Source organism: Callorhinchus milii, unplaced genomic scaffold (assembly GCF_018977255.1).
Source record: "Callorhinchus milii isolate IMCB2004 unplaced genomic scaffold, IMCB_Cmil_1.0 Scaffold2, whole genome shotgun sequence".
Lineage (NCBI taxonomy): Eukaryota > Metazoa > Chordata > Chondrichthyes > Chimaeriformes > Callorhinchidae > Callorhinchus > Callorhinchus milii.
Window position 1 is genome coordinate 75,280,555 of NW_024704743.1, and position 16,565 is coordinate 75,297,119.

Genomic DNA, 16,565 nt, shown 5'->3' on the forward strand with positions numbered 1-16,565 from the left:
TTCTGCCTGAAAACCTTCCTTTTCGACTGTGCTTATGGCCATCTCCCCCCCGCCCCCAGAGTCAGGTTCAGCCACTGTTAAGCGCTCTGAGATGCTACCCTGGGTGAAGAACACTGTATAAGTGCAAGTTGTTGTTGTTCGATAATGTGCTGTGATCCATGCAGTTGGACTTACCAGGAAGGTACCTTGACTGCCTCAAATAATGTTGCCTTGCTGAAGATGTAGATAATCCAGAATCCAATCGGGTTAGAGTGGTGTTTGGAACAGTTTTGTTTCCTCTGCCATACTGGTTTTGCAATCTTTGCGATGCTACACTGTAAATCCATTCACACAAGAGCAACAGTAAAAAATAAATTGATATTGCAGTCAAATGTGATTTTAAATTTGATCAGATTAAGAGTCATCAATTACAGAATAGCAATATTCAATTTACTAACCACTTAACAAGGCGTGAAAAAATGGATGACTTGTTGATCTTTTGGTCATCACTGAGATCACTTGTGTGTATGTTTGTTGCTGAAGTCACTTTCTTTGCAAAGTGACGTCAACAATGCTTCTTGTGTATAGTGAGCATGCACAGCCCAGAGGAAGTGACATTGGTGATGCCACTTGTGCAGTGTACATGAAGCGACAATAGCAGCAGTCTTGACTACCCGCACACCCAATATTTTTTAGCATGGGAAGCTAGCCTGTCAGTGCCAGAAGCCAAGTGTACTGCACTTCTAGTTAGCACAAGTCCACAGTGGACCCACACTATAAATGAGGCAGTACTCGATCGAAGGATGATCATGAAAGCCATTCTGATCAACTTTGAATTGGCAGTACTCAAAAGGCCAACCAGTACTTGCATCTATCCAGGGATCCTTGCTTTTCCTCATATCAAAATTAAAATACCAGAAAGCAAATTTTTCATCACCTGTTGGAGGCTTTGTGGTCAAAAGAATTATTCAAAAGTGAACTGGATAGGAACCTGAGTGGTAAAAACATTGAAGGATATGGGTAGAGTTGGAAAAGGTGCAGAAAATTTCAATGATCCTATATTTGACTATCCCCTGAAAACCTGCATTCACACACTGTATTAACACACCTCTTCAGCAGATCTTCATTGGTTATTTCCTTCACTGATGTCATGCTGGGCTTTTTTGAGAAAGATGCGCCAAAGTCCGAATCATCAAAATCATCCCAACTGTCCACTGTTTTCAGTACTGTCTGACCCCAGCGCCGTCGGCCACTTTTGAAACCAGTAATATTGTTCTCATTCCCTTCTGCTAGTTTCTGCTTTCATTTTTTTGATTATGGGCAGGGTGGGCGGGGGGTGAGAAGAAGAAGAAAAGTTAATTTGAGCAGTTAGTCTTTGCTTCCAATTGGTGTCCATGGTGAGGTTGCTATTTTTATTGAATGTTATCTGGGACTACAGTGCTACTCATCAATACACAGGTGTAAGATTGAGAAAAGTGGAATAAAATTACTTATTCTTTAGGGATTAGCTCAGTTTTTGAATCAATGTATCCACTACATAATACAAGAGCACATGCACAGACTGGCTTTCTTTTAACTATAGCAATACATTGTAGTTGTGTGGTTGAATACACAAAAAAAATCAATTGGTCATTTCAATCTTCGACTGTTTGTGAGACACTGTTGTACACCGGGTTTTGCCTACAGAATATACAGTAAATTTACTTTACATGAAGTGAAGCGCTTTGAGCCGTTTAGAAGAAGTGTTAAATGTCTATGATCAGTACGGGAACATGCCTTTCATGACATGCTCTAGAATTGAATCATCAGTGATCAACTGTACAGTATAGTAAAAGAAGCAATGCAAGTCTGGACTAAGAATTCTAGTGGAACTACTTTAGATTTTGTTAGTTTTAACACTTTATGCTTCATTTAAAATGACTTATTTAATTTTGTGTTTCATTTTGCAGGATGAAGAGGAAATTCTACTCTTAGGAAGAATGCATAACTTTGAGGGAAGTTAAGGTACTACATTATGCCTAGTTACTCCAGGTGGAGTCCTGTAGTTCAGTTGTTAGAGCAATCGCGTCACAAGTGAAAGGACCGAGTTGATTCCTGGGCAGGGTGAAACGTTGGGCAAGTTTCCTTACTCCACATGCCTCTGTTTACCAAGCAGTAAGTAGGAACCCAGTTGTCAGTGGATTGGCGGATCGCATTTCCAGGGGTTATTATCCCTTCAAAAAAAATAATAATTTGGTCACTGAATCCACAACTGTTTGTGGGCCACTGTTGTGCTCAATTGTCTGCCACGTTTCACCTATAAAAAAAACAGTCAATTCACTTTATAGTATATTCTGTGAAATACACAGAACTGTGAAACTTCGAGATGTCTCGAAGGTGTGATAAGGCGCTATATCAAAAGCAAGGGTTATTCTTATTTATTGCCCTTTTACAATAATTTATAGAAAGACTGATATAGGGCCGTAAAAATAAGTTTATCTTTATAAAGCAACAAAGGCCTCAAAGACAACTGCTACAATGAAATCTGCAAGGAGTTAAAAGTGGGAGGAGAAGTTTTATCTTTAGGAAAACAAAATTATTTTTTCAAAGTCTCACAGTACATGGCTGTATTTTTTATGTATGATTGGAAATGGCACAACCCTTTCTACGGTGTTGAGGTCCAAAAGAAGTAATCTTGTGCTTTGCATAGTTAGCTAACATTGTTATTGCCATTGAGAATAGTATATCTACTTAATAATAACCCTTTCATTTGATATAGCGCTTTATCACGTCTTCAAAATGTCTCAAAGCGCTTCATAAAATATACTGTGAAGCGTTAGTGACTATATTGAGTGAAAATAAACTTCTTACTTGAATGACATTTTGGAATTATTGATTTGATACAAATATTCAATATAAAGCCTATTTCATCTTTGCATTAAACACGTTTTATTCATGCACTTAAATAAGCATTGATAAAACATCTTAAATGAAGTGGAGTACTGTAGCTCAGTGATTAGAGCACTCGCCTCACAAGTGAGAGACCTGGGTTCGATTCCTGGCAGGGCGAAATGTTGGGCAAGTTTCTTTACTCCACATGCCTCTGTTTACCTAGCAGTAAGTAGGAACCCGGTTGTTAGTCGATTGGATCATTTTTCCGGGCATAATAATTCCCTCCCCCCCAAAAAAAAGTCACTTCAATCCATCCACGACTGTTTGTGGGACACTGCTGTGCGCAATTGGCTGCCGTGTTTTGCCCACAAAATATACGGTCAATTCACTTTATAATATATTCTGTGAAGCACTTTTGAGACATCTAGAAGACTTGATAAAGCACTATATGAAATGCAAGGATTATTATTATCATTATTATTGATCAAAACATCACCCAGAAGATTTAATGCTTTCAAAGGCAAGCTATGTGGTTTTGGCTGATTAAACTCCATCAGTACCCCACACACACTCTGGGTTCCTCAAGCCTTGGCTCTTGTCAACCTGTGCCTAATGCTCTCTGCAATTAGGCGAACAGGGTGTGTCCCTCCGGGGAGAGTGAGACTTCCGTGTGTAGGTGAGATGCACGGAATGCTCAGTCTGCTTTGGATACTCAAGCATGGTGATGGGTTTCCCCATCTGTTGGACCAAAAACATTGATTTAGTTTGTGAATAAACTATTGAAACTTTCTCAAGTTCCTTTCTTGCTCAAATAATAATTTAATAATTCTTGCACTTGACAGAACTCTGTTGAGATGTCTCAAAGTGCTTCACTGGATCTTGCTATGAAGACGGTTTTTGTTTGAAAAAGCAGCAATCAATTTGCTCACCCAATGTCCCACAAACAGCCATGAAGTGAATTACTATTTTTTAATCTGGGGAATTGTTGGCCAGGACATTGGGAAAAATTTGCGTCCCTTTTTAATGTCGACCTGAACAGGTAGATGGGGCCTTGGTTTAATGTCTCACCTGTAAAGTGAGGTACTTCCTACAATGCAGTGCTTTCCCAGCACTGCGCTGGAGTGTCACCCTTGTCCGTGAGTTCAATGACTTGATATAGTCACACAACCTTGTGACTCAGTGTGCCACCAACTGATTAGGCTGACACACAAACATGATGTATGATACAGTGTATTGTTTGATCTATTCCAATTACCACAAAATCTCTACTTCCTAAATTATTACACTAATCATGTGGTCTAAGATCAGCTAAATTACCAAAGAACTAGAGATTGAAACCACAAGTCTGCTTGGCACGTTAGGGCACTGGTCATGAAGCTAATAATCCAGCCTTCAAGAGAGCTGTAAATGTCTCTAAATTTTAAAAAATATGCCCACATATACTCTGATGAGTTCTTAACTTACCACAAGAGCATTGTTATTGATGGAGGGAAGGATGGCCTGTTGTAATTTCTGAGTCTCTTTCAGGGGGACTTGGAGGGTGGAATTCTGCTGCGGCAGTTGAATCTGTTGAAGTGGCTGATGGATACCTTTTGACAGAGGTTGAGATGACGGTGGAGGCAGAGACTGAGTTTGAAGTGGAGATTGAGGTGCAGACTGAGGCTGAGCCTGAAGCTCAGACTTGGGTAAAGTTACTTCCTTGGGCTCCACCCGCTGAACTGGTTTATTCTGTAATGGCTGCTGCTGTAAACACTGTGTTGGAGGGCCTAAAGCTTGGCCCACTTGAAAGTAAGAATATCGAAGTGCCTGAATTAAGGGATTAAAAAAAATGTGAACCCTGAATTGAATAAATTTGCTTTTGAGTTTTTAGTCATCTGAGGAATTGAACTTTGTTATTTGCCAAATGGTAACTTTATAATAAAGCATTATTAACAGTTTATAGTACTTATTGGTAGATCACCTCCATGTGCTTTATCTGACAGTGACTACAAAAAGAACATATAGGAAACTTGTTATATTATGGTGGTTGGATGTCCAAAAAAGAATATAAAAAGTGTTACATTGGGAATGCAATAGCCAGTTTCATTGTGTATGTAAACATCCAGCTTGCTCACTTCCCATAGCTAGTGGCAACCAGGCACTAAAAATTGGCCAACTTCGGCAATGAAATTGTAACGGACATCACTTCCGGTGTGTTGAAAATGTGCAGTGTACAGGAAGTAAGATTGCCAGCAACCTAATGACCCTGAAATTGGTCATTTATGTTATGGGTCAGGTTCACACAAGCAAAAATGAGATGGCTAGCTTCACACAGTGAATGAGGTCCACAATCAATATGACTTTCCATTGAGGCCTGACCCAGTAAATGCCCTCGTTTTGTGGACTCAAATGGAACTGAACCGAAGTTTAAATTCAGCTAAATATTGTTGGAAAAGTGCAACTGCAATGACTTTAATAAGATAGGCGTATGAAAGGAACCTACAGATAAATACATTCTCAGTCAACTCAAAGAACATGAGCCGTTTTCAATTTAATCTGCTCCATCCAGTATTACCACTGTAACATCACTATATCATACTTATGGACCTGCATTTATATTTTTCTTAAATACACAGCTCTACCTAAAGCAGTTTCTAATCATCTGAGAAATGTAATATCACAAATGCTTGTCAATGGTTATTTCTGAAGATATCAGATATCATGCAAACAAACAGTTCATAGAAGAACTTGCTATACTCAATACCAAGATATGGGGATGAAGGAAAAATAAGCATAAACATTTGTAATGATATTTCATCAATTGACACCGTTTGGGCAAAAATCTAGAAATCTGTAACCTACCTGAGTGGCAGTTGGCCTTTTCTTGGGATCCCATTGAAGCATGTCTTTCATTACCTGTGTTGCTTCATTACTGGCATTAGGAATTAATGTCTTCAGATTAGTGGGTACACACTGGGGGAAGCGGAAGTTCATTGCACCTGCCAGCTGGTAACCCTCTGTCCAATCGATCTGTGGGGAGACATTAGCAGTTTTTTTCTCACCAATTTTCTCCTCTGCTGAAGATTTTTTTTATGATAGTTTCATGGACGTCATTCATACCCCATAACCCCCAAAGAAGCCATTATTCACATGTGAATTTTGATACAAGTATCAGCCAAATGTTTGATTGGAGGGGATATTAACATTCCTCACCCAGTATCTGTTCACTCACAGACTCAGGAAAGGTTGCTGAACAGACATTCAGAACAAGAACCCTGAATAAGTTTCTATTCACTAACCGAGGCTGGTTATCAACTGTTGCACCCCACTGAGCCCTGACTGACATAAGCTAATTCAGCACAAGCCAGATTTCAAACCGGGACCTTTCTGGTCTGCAAGGCTCCGCAAAATTTTGAATATACTCAATGAATTACCAGTGGAGCAGGTAAAAATGTTAGTTTTTAAAAAAAAACAATCCGGACAATTAAAAACTGAAATCTTTCTATAGATTGAAACGGCTCATGTTTTGAAACATTTTTTGTGTAAATGTCAATAATAATTCATGCATTTGACATAACACCTCTAATGTCAATATTCTTCAAATCGCATTACTAATTACTATAAAACAAATATATAGTATTTGTTTGGCCAACATTATCAAAACGAGAGACTCAGGGCTGAAGATTCATCAGAGTCAGTGATTGATTATGTAATCTTACATTATCTACGTATGTTCATGACACACATACCTAGACCAAGGTAGTCTCTACCTATATTTTATTAGTAGTTAAAAATCAAAACTTTCAAGGAGTGCCCACCTTGTTTAATGACTGAAGTCTGGGACACTTTCCTTTTAAATGAATTTTAAAGGTCTTTTGTGTTCTATTCACTATGCTACAAACAACGTGATCTCATCTATATATGTGAATGAAGACTATGTAAAGGAGGTTTTGTAATAAAATATCAAGATTAAGTTTGATAACAAGATATTTTTGGGCCTTGACCAAGTTTTGTAGGGCTGTAAAAGCTATTTTCTGAGTAACTTGCTGAGAGATCGCTGGGGTGTATAGTGCTTTGATGGTTTTTTTAAAAAAGAAAAACAAAACTCCCTATTGATTGAAAGGGTTTTAATTTTGAATGTGAGAGAATTTATATATAAATGTTTTGCTCACAATATTGATTCATAGATTCCAATGACAGAAAGTTAACTTTATTAGTTGTTGTATTTATTGTATTTTAAGCATTATTGATGTTTATTATTATTGTTATTATTGATTGTTTCCAGGTATAAAATGTGTATGTTAGACACGTGTGTATACATCACAAACGCACACATTCTTGTATTGCACACACAATTAAAGTGCATGAATGTGCCAAGGTAAGTCTTTGTCTACCATTTATTTAAAATTTGAATGGAATTACCACCTTATTTATTCACCGAGATCTGAAACTCTCTCTAGTTTGCATTTTTGTTTTTTTTAAGTGATTTTATTGTTTTTTTGTGTATTATTCTTGCTGCGCTACATACAAGGTTATTATATCAATGATATCAGCAGTAGAAATTATGCAACAAAATATCAAGATTATATTTGATAACTTTAAGCCTTGACAAAGTTTTGCAGGGTTGCAAAAATCAGGTCATGTCATCCGAACGGATTGAATTCAAGATCCTGACCTACATAAATTCATGCCCTAGCATCTCCCTTTCTCTATGACTTTCTTCTAATTTCTGCACCAACATTGGTGTCAGAGCCTTCAGGTACTAAGCCCCTAACCTCTGTATCTCGCTCCTTCTACCCTTCCATCTCACTCCTCTTTCGTTTTTTAAATCCTACCCATCTCTTCAACAGAGTTTACGGTCACCTCCCTTATTGCCCCTTCCTCCCTCCTCTTCCTCACAGTCCTTGTGAAGCGCTCTGAGACATCATCCTGCATGAAGTAGTTGTTGTTGGCTCAGAAGGCTCAAAAAGAGGAAGGTGAAAACAGTTTAGATTCAATTATTTTATGCAGATGTTGGTGAATACCTGGTGAATACATTGCTAAGGAAGGTACTAAAAGTGATTAGTTTCAATAATTCCAAGAATGCATTTGATAGGAGTGTGGTGGCAATGGGCGGGTCTTGAGATACATTAGATACAGGAGAGTCCCATTATAATACGCCTCGTTACAATGAGACTTCACTTGTAGCATGACGGAATGTTGACGCCCAACAGTTACTTACCCCAAAATGCCTGCCCCAGCTCCATTTGCACTTCAAAACACAGGCCAGTGTGTGCTGGAAACAAGTGACTGACTTCCAGGTGTGCTGGAAACAAGTGACTGACTTCCATGCAACAAGTGATGTGACAGTGACCTGATGACCCAGAAGTCATCCATTTTGTTTTCCCTTGATAGCCGATGTTTTGAAGTATTGCTGTTGCCGGGCATCTTTCTGAGTGGGTGGATAGTGAATGCAGAAGTGATGACTAGAGATCGCGCCCTGTTAAAGCACTGGTTGGGATTTTATGGATCCCAACAACGACATTACAAAAGGGCTCTCCTTCAGTAAGCAGCAGTATTTTAGAAAATGGGACGAGCATACAAATAGTAATGGTCTCTTCCATATTTTTACATTGCAGTGTTCCTTTTACCTCAAAGTACTGTTTCAATATTTAAAGATTCAGTTGTTACTCACCTTCTTTGGTGTGCCCAGCACTTGGCAAATCTTGAAGATTTCATCCACTTCACTTGTTCCTGGAAAAAGTGGTCTCAGTGTGTACAGCTCAGCCATTATACAACCCACTGCCCATATATCAATTGGAGAACTATAGATGGACGACCGCAATAGCACTTCAGGAGCACGATACCTGAGAGAACATGGGATACGATATATCAACATGTTTTCCATTTTCACAGGGAAAATGGTTTCTTTCAACAATTCTGAGCAAACGATTTTTTGGAAAATGATCATTATTCAGCCAACAAGTCTGTCCATTTATTCTCAATCTCTCCTAAACATCTTGTCAACATATACTTCAATCTTTTCCCTCTCCTGAATTTAACAGTGATTACAGTAAACAAAATGATTTTAAGATGTACAATATATTTTCAACAATTCAAAGATTCAGCATTTTGGTTGAATGATATATCAGTTTCTCATCAAACTACATATCTGAAGAAGCAGCATTTACCAACGTGTTGATACATAGTCCGTATAAGGTGGTCGTGATCTAATCTCTCTGGCTAAGCCAAAATCTGCTATTTTAACAAGTTCAGGACCCATGCAGAGCAAGTTTTCAGGCTTCATATCACGATGAAAAAATCCTAAAAAAAAATCCAGAATATTTCATAAATAACTGAAATCAATATTTAACATTCTAAGTTAAGAACCAAGAAAATAAAATTATAATCTAAAGAAATACATTATACAAAATAAACTAAGTTTGTACTAACTAATGATATGATTTAAATGAAATTTAGAACAAAAGAAAATTGATTTCAGAATGACTCTTACCATGCTTGTGCACAAAAACTAAGCCAGTTAGCACCTGGAACAGAATGTTCCTTATTTCATTCTCAGTGAATAGCTTAGTTTCTCTGTCATTGAGAATAAATATGTGGCAGCACAGAGAGAGACAGGTAGAGGAAAAAAAGAAAAGAAAAAACAGAAAATGCGTGAGTTTTTCTTAAAGTTTTAACATGACATTTACCCCTTGAACAGGTAGTCAGAAAATGTACAGCAGGTGACAATGGCAGTCCTGGAATGTATAGAAGTCTATCTGAACAAAAAAAAATCATCATCTTCAAATGGAAAAGCTCAGAATACTCAGTAGATTTAAAAAGCAAAAACAATTTGCTATTAAAACTACAACTGAAGGACAGAATAGTCCTGTAGTTTTTAGTATACTTGTCTGTTCTGTCCAATGCAAGTCTGAAAATTTTGAGCATTTATTGGTGTACCATCTGAATAAAAAAATAACATTTGTTACTTTTCCAAAATTAGAATTGTCTGCATGCAATTTATGGTAACAGAAAATTAAATTAAAATGGGTAATGTATTGAAAAAAATGGGTATGCATCCCAACTCATTTATAATGATTTACCAGTTCTTGGCTCGAAAAAGATTGACTATGTTGGCCCCTTAAGGAACCTACCGTGCTTATGGATAAAAGCTAGCCCTTGTATTATTTGATACATTATGTTCCTAATGATTGATTCGGGAAACAACTTGTTTCTGTGAACAAACAAATCATACAATAAGAAAAGCAAAACAAAAATAGTTGCAATATTACATTCAAAGTGAAAGTTATTTCTATTACAATAGCACTTTTTATAGCATATTGACATAGGAAAATGGCTTAAAGTGCTTTACAAAGACATTGTGAATAACTGAGGTGGGAAGGGATGAAGTTGAATTTTGTGGGTCGAGACAGAAGCTACAGTATTTAGAAGTTAAATAGAATCATGAATTCAAGATCTGTGGCTATGGGAGAGACGTTTGGAGGACAAGAAGATATTTCATTTTCTCCAAGGGCCAGATGAAAGTACAAGGATGAGCGACAAGTGTGGAGGAAGGGGTAGAAGAGAAAAATTAAGCAAGTGAAATGGAGAAGTGGAGAGAGATTTTGGAAATACTGAGACCTTTCAATGATAGCAAGACAGTGGAAGGAGACAAATGAACATGTGCATTACGAGTTCAAGCTGAGTGAATTGAAAAAGAAAACATTTCAAAAAGCCCTCCAGGCTTTGGAGGGCAACAGATGACACAATATAATAATATAATTCTTGCATTTCATATAGCGCCTTTCACACCTTCTCGACGTCTCAATGCGCTTCATAGAATAGACTGTAAAGTGAATTGACCATATATTTGTGGGCGAAACGTGGCAGCCAATTGAACACATCAGTGTCCCACAAACATTCGGGGATTGAAAATGACCAGTTTATTGTTGTTTTGTTTTTTTGGAGGGATTATTATTAGGCGTGTGGAGTAAGGAAACTTGCCTAAGATTTCGCCCTGCCTGGAACTGAACCCAGGTGTCTCCCTTGCAAGTTGAGTGCTTTAACCACTGAGCTACGGGACTCCACAGGGCTATGGACAGAGAGTGGGGTTAATCAGGGCTATGGGGGAGAGAGGTTGATCAGGGCTATGGGGAGAGAGGGAGTGGGGTTGATCAGCGCCATGGGGAAAGAGAGATTGTTAAAATGTTAAAAGAGAGAAGGTAGAGAGTGAGGTGTTCAAAGGAGGAGTCTGAAGAGTAAGGAGATAGGTTAAAAAGAGATTTGTAGATGAGCCATGCCATCAAAATTTGGGGAGTGGAGGATTGTGGTGGAATGTATACCCTAAACAGGACAGCCTCAGTGAGAAAGGAAGAATCACCATTAGTTAGCCAAACTTTGGCATAGAAAGTTGGCACTGTCTTAGATGAGGATACATTTTTCCAAATTTGTTAACATAGACAGTTCAATAGAATAATAAATATTCTGAAACAAATGTAAACAAATTTGATTTAAAACTATGACCTCCACATTACATATACTGTAACATGGTGCCTTGAACCTAGGTCCTGTACAATATGATATAAGTGAAATGTCTCAACATTGTATGAAACTGTATCTTAAAATGGTTAGTTATCACATACAGTAAACTCCTGATATATCGTCACTCCAAGGGAAAAGAGCTCAGTGACTCTATATTCAGGATGACTATGTCAGCATGAGTCCTCCAGGACCACTAGGAGGCGCTATAGCTGGGAGGACCTACATCAATACACATTACACCTGCGCAGAACCAGTAGCTGTCAGTGTGACAGAGTGGCCCTGGCCACCACGAATGTCAGTTTATTTGTTAAAACTCATTTAAGTACTGTATACGTTTATGTATAGCCATACGGATTATGGCTATACACAGCAATCAGGAAGAATCTCACAGAAGGCAATCTGTAAAATTTCTATAATCACACAAGTCTTGCCCAAGAGTCAAAAGAGCTCCCATGCAACTGCCTGAGGGCGAGAGCAACCCTATCCCATAGTTACCAGGCTGCTCATCGTGGGAGTTTGCTGAGCAGGCCTGGCACGTTGGCTGTGCAGTTCAGGTAAGTTCTAGCTGATGATATATCTGATATTTTACTTACTGCGATGTATACAATGCGACTTTATACATTATAAACGAGTGATCATATAAAAAAGGGGGTCTTTTATTCACATTTTGCATGGGAAGCAGTTGGGATATTGACAGCATGATGTTATGAGCAATGTGATGATATACACCTGGGTCTTATCAGGAGTTCACTGTATAATGTTGCAAAATTGGCCCAAATTCCCCAAACTATGTTCTATGCAAACATTCTCTTTACAGATATGGGGAAAAATGACAGTATGTTTTGGGAAACTTCACAGGATTCATTGACCCAAATAACTGTCGCAAATAGTTTTATGTTTTTCTCTTTCTCCTGACTGGATTCTCATCAGAAATTAGTTCTGTTAGGAAATCAATGGCAGAATCTCATTCCACACTTGCCAATAATGTCAAATGATAATTTAATTTGAATTTTAGATAGTTGTTTTAAATGACCAATGAAAAGGATTCCAGAATCAACAACAACAACTTGCATTCACAGTAAACTCCTGATACCTCATCACTTTCAAGGGAAAAGGGCTCAGTGCGAGTTATCCGCAGTGGCAAGTTAGGCATATGTATAAATACATAGATAAATGCGGCCGGGATATTTGCAACAAGTAGTAGTGACAAGTTAAGAGAGGTTTGAGTTATCAGACATTTACTGTATATACTGCCCTTCACACACAGCAGCATCACAGAGTGCCTAAATCACTTATAATCCTTTTCATAGGTGGTAATTACATAACTAACAGCACCTTTATGTGTTCAAAATGGTTAACACATCGGCTATTAGCCTAAATCTCATTTCAGTCTTCGATGTGTTTTAATCTCATCATCAAATCACTTTTTAGGACCTAATCTCAGAAAACATGAAACCACAAGAGGGCACTGTATTTATATTTAACCTAGATTTATTTAAATTAATATGAGAACCTTTTACATTGATTGATAACAAGACCATTGCAGACCATTATCTCAAGAGTACTGTTTAATTATTAGCTTCAAAGGTAAGGCCTCACCCAATGTCACATTGTTAGAATCTTCAGCTGTTTAACAAATATAAATACCGTACCTGATAAAATAAATCTAGCTGCAACAGCAGAGGCAGTTACGTAATTAACTTATATCTATGTTAAAAATAACATCAAACAGAGTTTAAAATTTGGCACTTCTAAAAGCAAAATACAGTAAAATGTACCTGTCTTTCATTAGCTGATACAGGTTTTCTTTCATGTATTCAAAAACAAAGTAAAGATGGTCATTTTCCCTTATAACTTCTTTCAACTTGATAACATTTGCGTGGTTTAGCTTCTTCAATGACTGTAAAACACAAGGAACATCAACAACAAGATTTGACATCATCTGCCTGTATATATAAAAGATTTCAGTCAGTACTGTAGCTATTTTTTTCTTTAACTTATAATGTAACTAAAAAAAGCAAGAAATAATTGAAGACAATTATGTCTCCTTGATGTAAGCATATTATCCTAATACTGTACTTCATTTGAATAAAAACAGAAATCTGATTAAAATGTATTAACTGCTGTACTTTGCAGAATAACTCATTATGTACTAAGTTTTGTATTTTGACTTCAAGTAACAAATTTGAACAACTGTATTGAGACTAAAGTTGATTTGTATTTAATTATATAATGGAGATATAGAATGATCTAAAATTAATTAAGTAATCTCAACAATTATTATTAATTTCAACCTAATTTGGGTTCCTTCACCCCTAAAATATGACATTGTTTCTAGGATGCTGGTAAAACACTTTATAAAATGCTGCTCCCTCGATTTCATTCAGATAATGCCAAAAAAAACTAAAGATAGTAAAATGAAAATGTAGACTACAAAATTAATAACAAATATTCACATTTTAAAATTCCCAAACTGAGCAATGGAATTTGCACATTGAACACCTCACTTTGCACACTTGATAATTGTGGCTTCAAAGTTTATTAAAACACTCCCTTTAATTCCTGCACTAGATTTTCTACTTAATGTAGAATTTACTAAAAATAAATGGATTAGAGATTAACAGATTAGCTCTTCAATTGTGGCTAATCCAAAGTGAACTATGTCACCATACCAAATCCTCTTTGTAACTATCTTTCTAAAACATAACCTTTCATAACAGTTAATTAAGTTAATGACATTAAGCAAATCCTCATTTAAAAAAATTCTATTAATTAAAATTCAATCCATTGTACTCATTCTATTATTCTCTTCAAATGGTGACTGATCTGCTGTGAAACATTTCTGGTTTTACTTGAGAAAGTTGGACTTATTCTCTTTGGAAAACAGGAGATTGTTAGGTGTTATAATACGAAAAAATAAGATAACCAAAAGGTATGAGTTTTGACAAGGTTATTCTGGGCAAACTGTTCAAATCTGGTGGAAATCTGGTGAAACTTTACTTAAACACTGTAGAATATTTCAACCTGGAAGTTCTTGGAAGCAACGCAATGAGTTTAATAGGTAATTTAATGTGTTTCTGGAAAGAGAACGGACTGGGTGATACATTGACATTTTAAAATGGTTATAAAATGTCAAAAAAATTGATTTAAAAATGTAGAAACAGACATTTTCTGCACAGAAGCTAGCTGCAGTGCTAAATAAACCATTTTTATTAATCACATTTTCCACTGTTTTCCCATTTCCCCTAATATTTTTTTATTGCGCATAAATTTACCCCGTTTCCTTTTCAATTATTCCATTGATCCAGCCTCATAATCTTTTTCTTTGCTAAACATTTTTATGCTCTTATGTCCTGGCTACTTCAAACAAGTAGTTTCATAGTTTTATATACAAAGGTTGAGAATAATTGCAAAAAAATCAAATAATTGCAGTGCCACCCAGAGGTTTAAAATTGTCCAGACAGTTTTGAATACCAGAGCTGAGAATTTTTCTGGAAAAAACTCAAATGATTTCAGTGCCACAATACACAATAGAACTACAATACTTTCACTCTTGTCCCATCGAGTGTTTTAGTAAGTATATCCTTGGTAGGGTTGGTAAGGTTTAAGAAGGTTGGGTGGGGCAAGACCATGGACACAGCAACAGATTACGTTACAGCAATCTTAGCCTTATTTGACTCTCCATAAATTTAATTTAGAGACAAGCATAGCAGCTTTATAAATAAAATAATAATAATCTTGCATTTGATATAGCGCCTTATCGCATCTTCTAGACCCCTCAAAGCGCTTCACAGAATATACTGTATAGTGAATTGATTGTATATTTTGTAGGCGAAATGCGGCAGCCAATTGCGCACAGCAGTGTCCCACAGACAATCGTGGATTGAATTGACTTTTTTGGGGGAGGGAAGGAATTTTTTTTTGAAGGAATTATTATCCCCGGAAAAGCAATTCAATCAACTAACAACTGGGTTCCTACTTACTGCTAGGTAAACAGAGGCATGTGGAGTAAGGAAACTTGCCCAACATTTTGCCCTGCCGGGAATCGAACCCAGGTCTCTCGCTTAGTGAGGTGAGTGCTCGAACCACTGAGCTACAGTACTCCACATCATTTCAGACATTTTATCCATGCTCATTAAAGAGCATGAATAAGAAGTTTTCAACGCAAAGATGAAATAGACTTTATATTGAATATTTGCATCAAATCAATAATTCCAAAATGTTATTCAAGAAGATTTTTTTCGCCAACAAAATACAGTCACTAACACTTCACAGTGTATTTTGTGAAGCGCTTTGAGAAGTCTTGAAGTCGTGATAAGCGCTATATCAAGTTAAAGGATTATTATTATTATTATTAAGTAGGTATACCATTCCCAATGGTAATAACAATGTTAGCTAACTATGCAAAGCGCAAGATTACTTCTTTTGGACCTCAGCACCATAGAAAGGGTTGTGCCATTTCCAATCACACATAAAAAATACAGCCATGTACTGTGAGACTTCGAAAATATAATTTTGTGCTCTTAAAGGTCAAACTTTTCTCCTCCCACTTTTAACTCTTTGCAGATTTCATTGTAGCAATTGTCTTTGAGGCCTTTGTTGCTTTATAAAGATAAACTTATTTTTATGGCCCTACATAAGTCTTATTATAATTATTGTAAAAAGGCATTGAATAAGAATAACCCTTATCATATCTTCGAGACATCTCAAAGTGCTTCACAGAATATACTATAAAGTGAATTGAATGTATATTTTGTGGGTGAAACGTGGTAGCCAATTGTGCATAGTAATGTCCCACAAACAGTCGTGGATTGATTGACCAAATTATTATTATTTTTTGAAGGGATAATTACCCCTGGAAAAACGATCCTCTAATCCACTGACGACTGCGTTCCTACTTACTGCTAGGTAAACAGACGCGTGTGGAGTAAGGAAACTTGCCCAACATTTTGCCCTGCCCGGGAATCAAACTCAGGTCTTTTCGCTTATGAGGCGAGTGCTCTAACCACTATAGGACTCCACCTGGAGTAACTAGGCATAATGTAGTACCTTAACTTCCCTCAAATTCATGCATTCTTCCCAGGAGTAGAATTTCCTCTTCATCCTGCAAAATGAAACACACAAAATTAAATAAGTTATTTTAAATGAAGCATAAAGTGTTAAAACTAACAAAATCTAAAGTAGTTCCACGAGAATTCTTAGTCCAGACTTGCATT

General features: G+C 36.9%; 1 protein-coding gene across 2 annotated transcripts in view; it reads right to left on the reverse strand.

Moving 5' to 3' along the window:
- The window catches only part of mak (male germ cell-associated kinase), a 37,063-nt gene that overhangs the window by 10,622 nt on the left and 9,876 nt on the right, over positions 1-16,565 (reverse strand). For both annotated transcript variants that reach the window (XM_042332003.1, XM_042332002.1), the window contains exons 3-11: positions 16,399-16,453; positions 13,128-13,249; positions 9,963-10,042; positions 9,000-9,132; positions 8,504-8,675; positions 5,692-5,859; positions 4,315-4,656; positions 1,088-1,275; positions 175-314 (exon numbers count right to left, since the gene is read on the reverse strand). In XM_042332003.1, coding sequence (XP_042187937.1) covers positions 175-314; positions 1,088-1,275; positions 4,315-4,656; positions 5,692-5,859; positions 8,504-8,675; positions 9,000-9,132; positions 9,963-10,042; positions 13,128-13,249; positions 16,399-16,453 — 1,400 coding nt within the window. The remainder of the gene's footprint in view (positions 1-174; positions 315-1,087; positions 1,276-4,314; positions 4,657-5,691; positions 5,860-8,503; positions 8,676-8,999; positions 9,133-9,962; positions 10,043-13,127; positions 13,250-16,398; positions 16,454-16,565) is intronic.